Source organism: Ylistrum balloti, unplaced genomic scaffold (genome assembly GCF_031769215.1).
Source record: "Ylistrum balloti isolate Yb309-2 unplaced genomic scaffold, AGI_CSIRO_Ybal_v1 Utg369690, whole genome shotgun sequence".
Taxonomy (NCBI): Eukaryota; Metazoa; Mollusca; class Bivalvia; order Pectinida; family Pectinidae; genus Ylistrum; species Ylistrum balloti.
In genome coordinates, this window is record NW_026781926.1 from 123673 (window position 1) to 140969 (window position 17297).

The 17297-nt window shown below is 34.6% G+C and overlaps 1 protein-coding gene across 1 annotated transcript; it reads right to left on the reverse strand.

Moving 5' to 3' along the window:
- Window positions 1-364: 364 nt before the first annotated feature.
- On the reverse strand, window positions 365-16955 carry LOC132565062 (exosome RNA helicase MTR4-like). Its single transcript, XM_060229666.1, has 25 exons — window positions 16828-16955; window positions 15059-15163; window positions 14707-14773; window positions 13988-14163; window positions 13562-13736; window positions 13188-13278; window positions 12711-12835; window positions 11659-11757; window positions 11212-11314; window positions 10753-10887; window positions 9914-9993; window positions 9292-9402; window positions 8377-8478; window positions 7098-7223; window positions 6817-6967; window positions 6284-6456; window positions 5201-5272; window positions 4472-4597; window positions 3961-4164; window positions 3694-3789; window positions 3210-3373; window positions 2845-3007; window positions 2218-2380; window positions 1452-1556; window positions 365-1122 (listed from the first exon to the last, which is right to left on the reverse strand). Exons 1-25 carry the CDS (start codon window positions 16953-16955, stop codon window positions 1070-1072), a joined length of 3093 nt encoding a protein of 1030 aa, XP_060085649.1. The 3' UTR covers window positions 365-1069.
- Between the last annotated feature and the right edge of the window lie 342 nt (window positions 16956-17297).

Consider the following 17297-nt stretch of genomic DNA (forward strand, 5'->3'; position numbering starts at 1 on the left):
CTATTTTAAATTTCTTTTACTCTTGTTATCAGAAATATTGGGAATCTTTTGAAGTTTTCTGGATCTGCGCTGGATGAAAAAGGAAAAAATGGTTACAGACATGTCCTGTTTGATTAGCAATGTACAGTATAATTGATTATTGAATGTATAAATTTATCAAGTCTGCACAACATCATTGGCCAGCACATCATTGTGATTTTTATTTGTTGGTTATATTTTGTTGATGTTCTTAACCAATAAAATTATTTTCTAAAAGCACATTTGATATTCTTTCATTAGTTCTAAAGAAATTAACTGTACAAATTAATATTCTTTCATTAGTTCTAAAGAAATTAACTGTACAAATTAACAGGAGAAGAAAGTCTCTACAAATGAAATTTTATTTTTTGATGAGATTGGTCTTGTGAGTGAAATGAATATACAATACTGAGTCTTTTGTCCAATCAAATCTCGATAAATGAAATGATCACTATACATGATAATTGACCTAGTACCTAGTACTGACTTATTTTTTATGAAATGTGAGAAAATACTGGATTTACATTATTAAATGTACAACAATGATAATGTACATATATATACAAATGATATTCAACAAGCTATAACTGGTATTAACAAGATCCAATCTCCTGCTCCAAACCAGTTCATAAATTATCTCGACATTGCTGAACCAATAAAAGTTCTGCGAACTTCAACAGCTCATGATTTAGTTTCATGTGAAGCACTGGATAGAGCAGACATGATATAGGAGGTGTTGCTGGTGAAGCAGATGAGATACCAATCTACAGATAGTTTTGTATGTGGCCAGTCTATTGTGTAGAAGGGCTCCACTTCCTATTGTATTTGGTTGTGTAGAAGCTGTTCACAGAATGCTGGTATACAACACTTATACATCTACTGTAGTGATTTCCGTGATCACATGACAACTTCATATAACAAATCCAGGTTACACAACACTCCTCATGTCACGAGATTCATCATAGCACCTGTTGTCCTCACACATCTGTGATTGGTGAAGCCTTGCTAAGGGATGCTGAGACTAGAGTTCTAGTACTAGCTATTCCACTTCTCATAAGTACAAACTGGCAGCAAATACAATATCCCTCTTTATACTCCTTATAGCTGTTAATAGAACACAACCAAGAATTATTTTCGAAATATCCACTTCAAGAAAATTATATTTTGATGACAAATTTTGAAATGGACAAAAGAAAATTTACAGATATGTGATCTCCTGCAACATTCACCTTTGTATTAGGTTTGTTGTGAGAGAGAAACTTTTGACTGTATTTTCTAACTAACCAAAGAGTTGACATTTGTAAGCTAACACTGATCAGTAAGATAGCACATCAAGTTCTAGGTAACGAAACCTCTGTCATTGAAACAGATGATTTTCTTGGTCAAACTGATAAAGAATATAAACATAATGGCTGCATTTCTACAGTGCTTACATTCTGCAAATTTGTTCTCCAGTTCTGTGTTTCCGATGGCTTTGGCAGCTTGGCACATCTGTCTGAGTGTTTCCTCCAGTCGCCTCATACATCGGATTATACTGCCTACAAGTTATATCAATCATATACAGAAAAGTTTATTATAATGATATGGTAGGCTTGAGGTTATCTGCTTACATTGCTAGGTTAAAGTCTATTTAGTTTTGTAGCTGAAGTTTACCTAGTTATCCGGGCTGATTTAAGTGTCTAGTTGTATTGGTAGGTTCAAAACAATCTTGTTGAGAGTCTTTATGAAGCTGGCTTCAGCTTTTTTCTTAATGTCATTGTTTTCAAATGGTTATTTTTTTTTTTTAATTAGATCCAGGATCCAGTCAATTTTTCAGTACAATCCACTACTTGTCCAGTAATTATGTATTATAGTGAGGATATATACAAACAACAGAAATAAGAAAAGGCACCTAAGTACAAGACAATATTGGTATGTTAGCCTGTTTGGTTTATTACAGGATAAAGACACTGAGGTGGCCAGCTATTTTCCTTGTCCTGTAACAAGCCCACACCCTCACTCTGCATCAGAAGTAGTGTTTGTACCCTAGGCTCATTGCAGGATCAATATCATCAAAATTTATCCATATATGTTTTTTTGACTTCCTCCCTTTCCCTTTCCTGTACAAAGTATATGCATAGCTGGAAACATCGAACACATCATTCATAAAACGATCGAAACATTAAACACCATCTTCATAAAAGGTTGTCCATATCTCACCTTCAAAAATGTCTGACATTTTACAGATCTCTGCAAAGGTTGCTCCATTGCACCAAGCATTGACAATATCCATCATATGTGGTTTGAATGAATCTGCATACTGTTCTTCATCAATATCAATCTTTGCTTCCCGACTGACCCGCGCAATCCTCCGTGCTGTGTCCTGATCAAATTACACCAAATATTACATTACACTTATTCTTCTGATATTATTTGATGCTTAAAGAATAATTTAAAGACAAATATCTCAAACCTTGGCAATATTTTCCTACAGAAAATTTGAAGTTTAGAACATCCATGAAATGGACCTGGGTTTGAACCGGAACTTAAAGCCATGGGCTAAATTCCAAAGTACATTTTCAATGAAAAATAAAAAATAAGCACACATCTATCATGGGTACTGTTCATTAACTTCAGTGCAAGGGTATGAAATCACTCATAACAGGATATTTCCGTGATCTGGACAGGTCATCACAAGCTATTTATAACATGAATTGTATCATCTACATAACCTGGACAAGCCTTGATGCAGAGAGGACCTAACAAAGCTATTTCTGGCTATATCACAATACCAGCATGTTCCATGGAATGCTCTGACCAAACCATTTCTAACCTGACTTGTGTTACCTGCATGATTCGGAGAGGTCCTGATAAAGCCTCAGTCAGTTTAGGCATCTCACTGGATTTTTCTTGAAACACAAAACAGCTCATGAGTGCACATGTCTGCTGGGTTGTCAGATCGTTGAACACGCCGTTAAAAAGAAGTTCTGTCAGCAGCAACTCATCCCCACTGAAACAGTTATATATACATATACAAACAGGATCCAATATAAAATACCACACATAAATAATCAACCTGTAACCATGGAAACTCTTTATTTCAAAATCTAGGAATTCAAAACTTTAAGTCAAATTTAAACCATATGACTATATATAGCAAAACTTCAACCATGAAATCTATAACTTAAGGTGGTGTGTGGTGTGTTTTTTACCTGCTGATCTCACAAGCCACCCTTCCTTTAAGTTCTATGACATCGGAGGCAGTACAGTAACCAAGGCGCCGCAAGACCCGCTTGCGGCACTTCAATTCATCCATCTGTAGAAGTGACTTCTTTTTCTTAAGCTCTAACTTAATGGCTTTTACTTCATTACCCACCTGTAATTTTGAAAATAACTTTTGTTATACAAGTTTATGTTGAAGTTCAAGAGTTAGGTCTCTATAGAACTTACTATAAATAAAGTATGAAAATCAGAAACACTCATGATATTTCAGAGAACATAGAATACAATGATAGCCCTATTCTACAGTTCCCTGGTTATGGCTGATCATCCAAAACTTAATCTGGGAACATGATATTCATTAGTATCATATTATACTACTACAAACTTTGAGTTTTAATATCCTCAGTGCGTTAACTCTTCTTAACCCTCCTCTTTTACAACTAGCAGTACTACATTCTACACATTACAACCTACCTTAGCTTTCTTCTCATACTCCTTGTAGTACTCCAAAAGGTTAGGATCTTTGTGAAGTGGATGTGAGTACATCCTATGCTCAAATGCTTCAATTTTCTGGAAAAGAAATGTGTTCATAAATTGTTTGAAATATAATCATATAACATTTGGATTTTCTTTTTTTTTCATCATAAAGCAAACAATAAAAATCATCTATAACGAAAATATTTACATCTCAGAAACCATAAGGATCCTTACATCACCAAGGGAGGTAATTCTGTGACTAACCTTGACTATTTCTTTGAGACCTTTCTCCTTGATTCCCATATCCTCTACAGGGTCAAGTAGAGGTATTCCATCTGGGAACCGCCTCTCCACTTCCTGGAGAGACTTGGATACACTCTGTCTGTTGTCAGTTGGACGAAGGTCCTGTGGGATGTACAGTCTTACAGCACTGACTGACTGGATCAGACTGGTGAGGACCGGTACAACCTGGATAAAGGAAACTAGCCCTCATAAAACTACATAAAACACTCTATATCACAAAAAGCCTTATGTTTGATTTGTTTATTCAAAAATATATAGTTACTGGGATATCCATTTTAACTGGAAAACCAAGCATCAGACCAATCTTCACCAATCTCATACCACTCAAAATACTGACAGTCGTAGGGGAATGTGTGAAGGAGATATGGCAAAAACAGAGTGAAACAGACAGTTGTATTGTATGGTTAAAAGTTGTTGGTAGTTGTACAGGTATAAGACTGAAAAAGTACATCCACAAAACATTTGTTCCTACCTGCATTTCACCACGCACGCCTTGCGGACAGGCTTGTATGGAGGTTATGTTACGTGCTCGTGCACTCTCCTTTGTCAGGTTCAGTAAGACCTCTGCTACATAGACTGGATCGGATGCCTCAACTGACTAAATACATAATGCAACATCATATATATCTCAATAGAATCACTTGCAAATTGATAAAATATGTCCCAGTTGTCTCCAGATTAACACAGAGAATACAATAATTTACCTGCATTGACCTTTTTTCAGTAAAGACTAATACTAGAAAACAAAATACATTAAGTCCTGATACCATGTAAGCATAGTTTTAGTCTTAAAATCCCAATTTGTTTCAATTGTCTATTGTATCCTCTTCTCTAGAAAAAAGCTGAGCTGTCAGAGGCATTTAATAGCATGACAGTGAAGTATAGAATTTAGCAATCAAGGGTAATTATGTAACATGCCACAAGCCTGTATCATACAGGTTTAAGAAATTCTGTTTTACAATGACATTCTTAGAAGGTTCTGTTTGTAAATTATTCATATTCATGGAAAGTAAGTGAAATCAATGAAATTTCTTTCCATCTGAGACAGATTTATTTAATTTACTGAGAAAATATTCAACATAACTTAAGTAAGACATCACAATTCCAATATATTTCAAAATTTGTATGTTACTTGATAAATACAATATCTGTTTTTTTACACTTTACACTTAATTTTGTTGTTTTACAAAGATAGACTTACCTTCTTCTGATTTGACTTCTTCTGTAGGTTGACAAGTACTCCCCAGCCAAAGTCATCTTCTCCATTTTTTACCTAGAAAACAGAAGTAAACTGAAGCACACAGGAGATTTTCTACTTCATACACAGTGTACATGACACTACTTTCCTTCATGACATTTAATAGCAGAAATGCAAAAAATGTCTGTTTATCTTTGTTATATCTTATTTTGGCCCTGCTTGGTTGTAAGAAGGACAGTTGGTAGTGAGAAGAGAGTTACCTTGACAACACTGCCTGGTTGTAGGAAGGACAGTGGGTAGTGGGTACAGTGTTACCTTGACAATACTGCCTGATTGTAGGAAGGACACTACGTAGTGGGTACAGTGTTACCTTGACAATACTGCCTGATTGTAGGAAGGACACTACGTAGTGGGTACAGTGTTATCTTGACAACACTGCCTGGTTGTAGGAAGGACAGATGGTAGTGAGAAGAGAGTTACCTTGACAACACTGCCTGGTTGTAGGAAAGATGGGTATGTAACAGAGGTCATAATTAATTTCAATGCTTCCGCTAGGAATCAAACCCATGACCCCTGGCTTACTAGTCTGACACTCAACCAATCGAGCTATAGAGAAGTTCTCTCTGGCCGAGTGGTATATTGCGGCTAGTACATACTCTCCCTCCAGGAAATAACTCATCCTCGAGTTTCCAGGGGTTACAGCGATGCAGGTGGGGCATGGCTAAGTACTATTGCCCAGTCCCTACATGGGCGCCAATGTAACAGAGGTCATTATTTATTTCAATGCCTCCTCTAGGAATCGAACCCGGGACCACTGGCTTACTAGTCTGATGCTCAACCTATCGAGCTAAAGAGAAGTTCTCTCCAGCCAAGTGGTATATTGCAGCTAGTATTTTACCAGTGTTACAGGTAGAGAGTTACCTTGACGATCGTACCTGTCTGTAAGAAGGACCAAAGCTGGTGGGAAAAGAGTTACCTTGGCAACCTTGCCCGATTGTAAAATGAACATTAGGCAGTGCGTATCAATTGACATTAATGACCCTGCCTGGTTGTAAAATGAGCATTAGATAGCAGGTATAGATTTACCTTGATGACCCTGCCTGGTTGTAAAAAGGGCAGCAGATACTGTGGCTTCTGTATGTACTGTAGAAGCTCCTTTCCAAGATTGTCTAATTGTTGTCGTATTTTATAGTAAGGTCCAACCTGTTCTTCATTTGGAACATGAACATTAGCATATTCATCCTCCACCTTCTTCAATTCTGAAAAAGTTAACCATTTCATCTCAATGAATTTTTTTTGTTTTATTTTCCTCTGATGAAACTTGTATGTTTGATAACAAAAACAATGCTGCCAACCTGTTCTCTGTAAAATACTGAGTCAATGCCTGAAAGTAGCCAACAAGTACTTCCTTCAGCTTACACATTAGTTTGAGCCATTTCGTTTGAGAAGATTTCTGAATCTGAACAAAAATTGAAATGTTTGGATCTCTTTTGATTTTGAATTTTAAATTTCATTAAAAAACCATTAGTTTTCCTCCAAATTAATAAGACATGAGGTAGAGCTGTATACAGAATACTTGATTTTAGCCTTCTTTTTTTGGTCAGTTCCTTTTTACTTACGCTCACACAATTCAGGAATAGCAGCATAGTTCTGAAACTGGTAGAAGGAGCGCTCCAACATGTACTCCGGATTAATTTCTTCCACTCGTAAAAGGTTTAGCACCATGTTGTAGGTCAAATGAAAAGCAGAGTTCAGAGAGTCAGCCTCACCCTGTATAAGAATAAGTAATAGATAATATGTTATTTTCGTTACATTTTTTTTTACAAAATAATTCATTTTGATTCAATTGAATATGTAGTTTTCATCAAAATCTGTCCTATTTTCATCAGTTATCAGTTACCTTGACAACAGTCTTGCCAACTTGAGGGCTCATCTTTTCATCCACCATCAAAATTACAATTCCACGGTCGTCAAGACCTCTTCGTCCTGCTCGACCACTCATCTGTATGTACTCTCCTGATGTTAGCTAAAACAGCAGGTTAATTATAAAATTTCATTTTAATATAAAACTTTAAAATCAAGTACCAAACTTCCTCAATCCACAATTAAAAACTCAGTATCATATTAGTACTATCCTCCTTATCCTTCAATTCACCAGCCTAACATCCTACTACTACACCACAGAACCCCTATATTCACCTGCCCAACATCCTACTACTACAACACTGTGCCACTATATTAACCAGCCTAACATCCTACTACTACACCACAGTACCCCTATATTTCCCACCTAACATCCTACTGCTACACCTCTGTGTCCCTAATTCACCAGCCTAACATCCTGCTACTACACCACAGTACCCCTATATTTCCCACCTAACATCCTACTACTACACCTCTGTGTCCCTATATTCACCTGCTAACATCCTACTACTACACCGTGTCCCTATATTCACCAGCCTAACATCCTACTACTACACCACTGTGTCCCTATATTCACCAGCCTAACATCCTACTACTACACCACTGTGCCCCTATATTCACCAGCCTAACATCCTAATACTACACCACTGTGCCCCTATATTCACCAGTCTAACATCCTACTACTACACTACAGTACCCCTATATTCACCAGCCTAACATCCTACTACTACAACACCGTGCCTCTAAATACTGTACAGCTGGTTATTTTGGTGTGAATGATATTTTTTCCAATTCCATAGGATATTAACATTATCACAAAACTTTGAACCATGAAATAATAAGACACAAGTACATTATATTTGTTATCAAATATCATTAATATGATGAAAAATCACAGACATTTCAAACTATCAAAGAATAATTAAAATAATAATGGTCCAGAACATTACTTATACAGGTTATATGTTACACGATATAGAATTTTGCATTAAAAGCAGAAATTACTATCATTATTATTTATCATAACTGGGGTGTCGATAAATAATATTCACAAAAAGTAATTATACTCTTTTATCCAGATTGCACAATTCCTATTCGTTAAAATTTTATTCTCCTTTTCATGCTATTCAGTATTTAATACTTTCTCACAGTATCCAGGAAGTAAATATTTTATATTACAATGCAGTACACAAAGATCTGTAGCCTGAAGTACATAGAATCAATAACTGCCAACACCTTATGACCATGATACATACCCATCGAAAATCTTTCCCGTCAAATTTCCTAGCACTAGTGAACAATACTGTCCTGGCAGGCATGTTAAGTCCCATAGCAAAAGTCTCTGTAGCAAACAGTGCCTGAAACAAGAACAAGTCAACTTATCATATTAATTATATCTTTATTTACATCTAAGATGTTACAAAATACAATAATGACATCACATTGATGATCTCTATCCATGTTAGTATGACTGATGTTTAACGTATATAAAATCAATAGGCCTTTCTAGATCCTGTTATGAATTGAAACAGAAACTTAAATGGACTTTTATGACTGTACGCACAATTGTCTGAGATAATTTAGACAGATTTTTTTTGTTTCATTACTTAGCATACATTACTACTTGATCAGATGTCAAGTGATTAATCCCATTTCAATTTAAAAAATTGTAAAACAACTTCCTTAACTACTCATTTTCATGAGTTTTGTCTCACAAAACCTTTGAGTCTGTTATTTTTCACAAAACAGACTATGCTGTTACACCATCTTCTATATTTATTGGCCCTATCTGATAGGTGACAATTTTTCTTCATGAATTTGCACACAGAAGAAAGTTGGTTTATCACACTGTAAACAGATTTCATTGACTTAACAATCAACAAGATTGAGCAAAACACATATAAAGCCTATACATATAAGCTCTCTCAATCGGCAGGTCAAATACTTCAAAAGTGTCAATTTTGTCAGGGACAGGGAGGGATAGGATGGTGTGAGACGGGGCAAGAAGGATGGGACTGGAGAGACGGGACACGACAGATATACAGATAACCAGCACCAAACATCCCGGTGATAGAAAGATTATAAAACAAGAAAAATCCTTCAAATGTGTTGAGGTGAATTATATTATGAATGAAATGAAGGACAGATATTATGACAAAACCCAAAGTTACCTTAATGAGTCCTTCAGAGAACAGGATCTCTATAGTTTCCTTAAGAAGGGGCAGTAGACCAGAATGATGGATACCAACTCCTTTCCTCAAGAGTGGCAGGACATGTTCCACCTACAAGTCACAGTTTAGAGAGAACAATTATTCATCAAACACATATTGAAAGATTCAGCAACGATTCAACTTTTAATCTTACATATCTTACAGATTTATACTTCATCAACTTCATCATCTGATGTTGCTAGAAACTTTTCCTAATTGCCAATTATACTCTTAAAATGAATTCTATTCAAATAACATTCATATTTTACAGTTTTTAATTAATCATCTTCAAAATTCTGATGTTACTAGAATTTGTTGACCTACTCTACAATTAAAATGAAGTCTGATAGAAGAGTTCTAATTTATAAATTAACATGGCTTAGTTCTAATTTATCATAACATAAATGTACTGTTAATGTTCTTATTCTACCACATTATCACTTTTTGGCAAATAAGCATAATTGTGAATTCCCACAACCATGATGTTTGCTATTTAAATGCAACAAGTGCTATCATTTTTTAGTGCAATAATTAAATGAAATTATCACTAAGATATGTACACTTATAAGAAAAAAAAATTTACCTGTGGAAGTTTTTTGTCTTCATCAGATAAGTTATCTATTGCATTGTTGAAAACCTCTTCTACTAAGGACTTTTCTTCCTCTGAAATACAAATATTCAACAGTTAAGATACATGAAAACATTACTAACAATTCAATAATTAGAACGTATGTGAGAATGTAAATATGGCTGCCAAACCTTTTTCTAGAGGACAGCAATATCAAACAATGTATTTTACTATCATTTAGATAGCTATTTTGATAAAGTTCGCTTTTCTGCAGATGGAATTAAACTCACGAAAAATAGAAATTTTGCGAATAAAATTATTAAAAGAATTCATATTATTTTATAATTTCCATAATTTTTCATCTTTTCTGTTTAAAGTTTTTGGTAAAACCGCAAAAATTTGCCCTATCAATAAAAACATTACATCAGTGTACTCTCACAATATGCTGAAAATAAGGAACCAACAATTATTACAAAAGTTTACAAAAGAATCATGTATCACCCGTGTATTGTGTGCCAGAAACATATGTATATATGTAGATTGTAATTAGTTGGCATTACCAAAATAATTTATCAATTTGGTTACACTTTAATCATATGTACATCTGATGTAAATTGTAGCGGAAAATTAGATATAATACAAACTAACCAACAAATTACTTAAAAACCAGAACTAAAGAAAGCTATGAAAATACTCAATCATGCAAAAAAATCAAAGTAATTGATTTAAAATCTCATTCTTTTACCTTTATTTTGTTCATATCTTAGAAAACATATGTTATTGTAAAATGCCCTACTTTATTTTCCTTGTATCTAAGAAAACATATATAAGAAGTGGTAACTAGAGGGGTTTACCTGAGTTAAAGTCTAGCTTGGCCATCTGCATGGCATAAGCCTCACAATCCTTTTTACTAAAACTAAACACTATCACAGGGGCAAAGCTTCGCTCCATAATCATCTTCACAATCTTGAAGCAGTTTGTTTCATTTCCTGAAAATAAAGACTAGATAGTTATATCCTACTGAGAATGCAATCTTCACAACTTTGTTGGTATTGCTTGATGAATTTGCATCATATGTCAAATGTGACCTCTGACCCTTTAACCTTGACCATTGACTACCTTGATGTTTAAGTTTTAGAAATTCATGTAATGACATTTTGTACAAATATAAACCAAATCTCAAAATACGGCACTCATTCTGGACAGGAAGGCACAGGACATGATGAACAAGACATGGATAACACTATAAGCCCTACCCCTGTAAAAGTAAACATGAACACCACCATTTCCATCTGACAACACCCATCTTTTACCTTTTGCTCCACCTCGTCTTCCCCACTTATCACCCTTAGACGCATCACCTGCATCCCGTAAAACAGACATGGCTGTGTTGAAGTTCTCTTCTCGAAATTCACCCTAAAAATGAATCATTCATGAAATATTTGTGACAAGCATACATGTGACCTATGACCTTTTCTAAGACAACATTCATTATACAGCCATTAATTAACTCATTCAGACAGATTTCCTTTCTCATTTATCTGTGTATCGATTACTAACAACTTATTCTGTTATCTTCAATACTTTCTGTTTACCATCATTTTTAAGAATCAAACCAACAGTGATTCATAACATCAGCAATAATAGGTAAGGTAAGAGAAATAGGCAATGTAAGATATAAGTTATCGAGGCACAAATCCTCAGAAATTAATTTTCCTTGATCCAAACTTGGAGCTGACTCACATCCTTTGCATACTTACATTTTCATCCACAACAAGGTGAATGCCATCCCCACCAGATGGAAATATGTAGTGTTGTAGAGGGGTTGGTCTGTAATCTGTGTACACAACATGACAAGGCTGAAACAAAACAAATGATAGACTTAGAATCAGCATGATTCAATTTTTCTTTACTGAACTTTAAATGTTATGCTTTGGCTGCATTTAGCTTTAAATATATTTAAAAAAAGTTACTGGAAAGTTGTTTTTTAAAACTATGAAATATGAAGAACACATTAACATCATTGTTAAATACTTATATCATTTATAATTATGAAATATAAATCTTAACTGGAGTTACATCTCCTGTTTTACTTTTATTGTACATGTATTTGTTTCATTGTTGCTTTACATCCTATCAACAGCCAGAGTCATTTAATGACAGGTCAGGTTTGGGCAGTGGAGGAAAGAAGAAGTTCCCAGAGAAGAGCCAGCTACCTGCAGCCAATACCTGGCACATGCCCTATGTAGACCTCGAACCCAGAGGTAGAGGGTGAGTGATAATGACTGTAAGATGCTCTACTTAGCCACTGCAGCCCTCCTTTTGTTATAACTAATGATATTCGAATCTTTCACAACATTTATCAAGTCTTAGTGTCTAGTAACATGTTTCTAGGTCTACACATTGTTGTTTCATTAATTTAGGGTGTGTTAGTGTAATTAATGTGAATATTCTGGACAGATCTTCGCCACATTATTCTAGGAACCGCCATTAACTAAACATTTCTACATTCAAGCACATTAAACTTTATCCATGTGGCATTAATCCTCTACCACAGTAGGTTACTTTGAACACAATTCAATTTCTGCAGGTTATAGGTCAACAATATTTGTTTCAAAGAAGCCATATGACAGTTAATAGGCCCTGGTATGTGAAATTCAATTATATTGTCATATACAGTGAGGTTAGGATGTCAGCGTATATAGAATGGCTCCCATTACCAGCTCAGTTGCATACTTCACAGGTATTTCCCATCTTGTCAGATCAAAGCTGTAATACATTTGTGGCTACAGGTCAGAATGATCTCAATTACCTGTTTATGTAAATGGCAGATCCATTCAGCAAACTGGCGTGCATTGGGGATGGTGGCCGATAAGAACACATAATGGACATTATCAGGAAGCAGGATGATTGTCTCCTCCCAGACCACGCCCCTTTCTGGTAAAGCATAAAGGAATTAAAATTCTAATGCACAGCAACATATTAAATGTCAGGTACTACGAGCAGAATGGCAAGACTAGCGTCAGACACTGAATGATTTCATGTGAAATTACTGCCTTCTATCATTTTATGTTGATGTTTCAGAATTTAAATCAACAGTTAAAATATGCACTGAATTTCAATAGAATTTGTAGTGAAAACTGGGTGAAATTATGTTCTTTACATTAATGTTACCATACTTCTTAATACCTCACATTACTGCCACTGAAATCATACTTATTCATACTTAAATTAAGATTATGATCAAACCATCACTTGGATTTATGAGGTGTTTCATAGAAAAACTTACCTTTATCACGCATATAATGAATTTCATCAAATATGACCCATCCCACCTCTCTCATGATTTCTGAACCTCTGTACAACATACTCCTCAGGATCTGTAAGTCAACCAGACACGAATCAGTACCAGTACAGAGAATTGACAAATATCTTAATTAAAGCATTTATTGTAAGTAAATTAATGACATACAACCAACAGACCCATGAGCAATGTTCCCTTCTCATAACATTTAATGATGATGACAAATTTAATGATATTGACAATAATATTAAAAGCTGAACACTTATTTACACCTGCAAGCTACAGGCCAAATATCCATATTACCACAGTTCTCTGTGATAAAGAGACACTTGATTATTTGTTAATTACAAGAGCTTTACCTCTGTTGTCATGACGAGACAGCTTGCAGTTGGGTTGATTGTGACATCACCAGTCATAAGCCCTACATCCTGAAACTCTTCAAACAGCTCACGGTATTTCTGGTTACTGAGAGCCTTGATAGGTGTAGTGTAGATCACACGCTGTTTGTCTCGTAGTGACATGGCTATAGCATACCTAAAACCATCATAAAATGTTATGTTTTGTTTGGTTTTTTTTTAATTTTTTATTGCTACGAAGAGAGTGTGTCATGTTTAAGTTTCTTTCAAAAAACTCATATTAAAAATTTTTTTTTTACTTTTTACATCAGAACTCCAATTCAGAATTCCAAAATTGGGAGAATTAAAATATTAACCAAACTTATAACTGGACTCCACTCTATACAATTATTTCATATAAGTAGACTAAAGTGTCAATGAATTACTCACACAGCAACAACAGTCTTGCCAGCAGATGTGTGGGCTGATACCAAGACTGACTGGTTGTTTTCTAGACATAGCAAAGCCTCTTTTTGAAAAGGATCCAAGATGAATGGGTATTCCTTAGCAGGTTTTTCTGATGCTGCCTTCAGGGGAACAAACTCTGCTTCAGGTGGTATAGCAACCTATAATATTATCCAAATATCTCGCAATCAGATGTACATACAAAGATATTGTCACAAAAACCCAAGAATGTTCGCATTCTTGTGATACTGTGATATGTACATCTTGTAAACACTGTATATTTCATCAACATTTGACAAAAGACCTTGTTTTTTTTCATTATTTTCTTAAGAAGAATATAATATATACAAAAGAAAAATAACACATTATTGATATATCATGCTACAATATGGTAAGATTTCCATCCTCTATCATATACAATGTATTACTTCAGTTACATGTTTGAATTAATAGATTTTACAATAACTTATAGATATAAAACAGTAAGTAAATTCAGTACACTGTTAAGCCTCTAGTGAGAAGCTGTTTACATGTAACTTCAGTACACACTGTTTACCCGCTAGTGAGAAGCTGTTGACATGTAAGTAACTTCAGTACACTGTTAAGCCTCTAGTGAGAAGCTGTTGACATGTAAGTAACTTCAGTACACACTTATGGAAATAAAATGGTCAGCTAGTATTTCTAACCAACATGTCTAAACTCACTTCATGTTGACAGGCTTCCACAGTCTCTACTCGATGGATCTGAATCCTGGGCATGACATCCGTCGGTCTACAAACAATAGTAAATAAGATTATTAATACAGCTGTGTCCTGATGTTGGGTAATATGAATTTTCTATCAAAAGTTGGTGGTGAATGTATCTTTAACATTTACATGAAACACACAAAATGGTATTTTGAGTTAAATCAGTGCTTGAAATACAATTTTCATAAATTTTCATATTGAATTACAAACCCATTCAGTCTAGTTGTATTCTACACACAAAACAACAAAAGAATAAATGTAAAATTGAATGTTTTTGACATCAGTATATTCAGAATCATGTGATATTTACCCCAAGTCTTGTGGTGTTGCCTTGACTTTTTTCGTCTGATTACTTTCATTGTCATTGTCCTCAGCAGGTCTTTTGCCCACAATGCTTTTTAAGAGGTCATCAGTTCTGCAAAGTAATAACAGACAATTTTCATTTAATGTTTCTATATTAATCTCTGAGGAAATAAGTTTTGTAAGATCTGTTGATATTAAGTAATGCGGTTGATTTCTCTGTAGTTTACAAACATTTACATACTGATGGAAACGGTCTGTAAACTTTTGCAATAAAATCTGGCACTGACTTTCCCAACTTCTGAAATGTTATGAATGATTAGTTTAATATTTAATTAAGAAGACCAGTATCTGTCCATTTTCATAACATTGGGAACCACGAGTTTTAAATCCGAGCTGCTATGTTGACAGGACGTCAGGCTGTGAATAGCACATAAGTAAGTCAGAAACTGATCATTCTATCAATTGCATTGCAGTTGAATTGCGTGCATGTCATGTGAAGGTGTTTTTGAAGCTAATTTACAGGCATGACTGTAAGACTAACTGAAAATCTGACAATTTTTTACAATGTTCAATGAGTCTTTTATGGCACGACACATACAGGTCACCCGCCTATTCTTGCCAATGCACATGTTTAGCGGGTAGATTGTGATATTTCTGCTCACAGATTTTTCAAGAAAGAATATCATTTAGAATATGTGAAGCTATGTGTAATTGAAACAAGGCTGTAACTATATTCTCCCCTCAAATTTTCATGAAGCATAAAACAAGTCTCTCATCAATAACAAGAACATATACTTGGTGAGAAAAAGCCAGTGACTAGTGGTGAATCATGTATACATGGTATTATATTTATGTACCAGTTTAAGAATTATATAGCTATTGTTTCAGACCATTCCCAGTGAGATATCTCAAATGATTCATTGACAACTCCAAGTAACCTGAAGCTGGGTTGTACAGCTAATCTGAGGGAGTTGTTTACTTTGAATACAACGGTGCAGTTCTCAAGTGATGGAGGTGCCTGAGGTAGTTCTTTTAAAAGACTGAAATATTACACATTAGGGAAATGGTAAGGTCCATCAAAGCGGAAACATATCTCTTATGGTATTAAAAAGTCTTGAACCAAAGTGAAATCTAGTTTTGGCACCAACATAAAAGTCTTCACATTTACCTAAAATCAGGGACGTAGACAACTTCTGTTATATACATCCCTGCTAAAATTTAACTAGTTTATCACTGATTTGATTGTAATTAAGTGTTTTCTGTATTTAGGTGAATCAAACTGGTCTTTATTCCTTCTAGTATTATAACGCCAACAAGAATCCCGAAGTCACAACATGTGCACAAGCATACAAAAAGACTGTCAGAAAAATGCCAATGTCAATCACTAATTAGAACCCAGAATTTAGAATTTACCTTTTTTTTATATCATTATAACTATTGACAGGTGGTGACAATACAAGTGAATCAAGTATATACACTACTTTCACTTGTAATTCTTTGAACCGGTATTTTTTTCTTTTTCTTTTTTTTTTCTTTCACGTGAGCATAAATGGCATTCAGATTTGAATATATGAACTCTCTAAATAGCAGTACTTTTCACAACTCACATTTTTTATTTCTGGATGGTAATTTTGTTTTTACAGTTCAGATCCAAGACAATAAATATAAATTTCAACTGACGCTGTAATTCAATCAGTACACAAATAGTATCTCTTATTTCTCTTTGAAATTTCACGTTGAATAAAACAGAAACCAGTGTGATGATATCATCATTACCGTTGGGCATCGGTCTTAGCAGAACCTGTAGTGCTTTTGTCAGGTTCAGTACTACCAGTTTCAGATGAAGCTGTCTCTGTTTTGTCTTCAAATACGTTGAAAAGATCATCACCAAAGGCGTCTGCCATGATGTTGACCCATGTGTTTGTAGTTCAGCAGTGAAGATGGATTTTTTTAAAATACATACATTTTCATATGATAATACAAAAATATCTACCATAGAAAGAAGTTTGTTTTCTTTTTCTTGATAATATTATGAGGATCAATAAGGACACTTAAATTTTAATGTAGACCTAATTGCTATTTAAATAATATATTTCAAATTGATACTCCCGTAAGTTATTTTTGTTATTGTACAGATTTTATAAGATAGCAAATCCTTTCGGTCAAAACATAATTAATTTCATCGTTTAGTGTTATAGTGATTTCTTTATATTTTGATAACAAAAGTTTAGTTTGATAATGAATAA

What these genes read in the sequence shown, in the direction of transcription:
- LOC132565062 (XM_060229666.1), bottom strand. Translation starts at nt 16,955, where the DNA reads ATGGCAGACGCCTTTGGTGATGATCTTTTCAACGTATTTGAAGACAAA. An exon ending in ACCTTGTTGTGGATGAAAAT is followed by an intron (nt 11,315 to 11,658) that starts GTAAGTATGCAA and finishes ATTCATTTTTAG; the next exon opens with GGTGAATTTCGAGAAGAGAA. An exon ending in GTCTCAAAGAAATAGTCAAG is followed by an intron (nt 3,790 to 3,960) that starts GTTAGTCACAGA and finishes TTTCTTTTCCAG; the next exon opens with AAAATTGAAGCATTTGAGCA.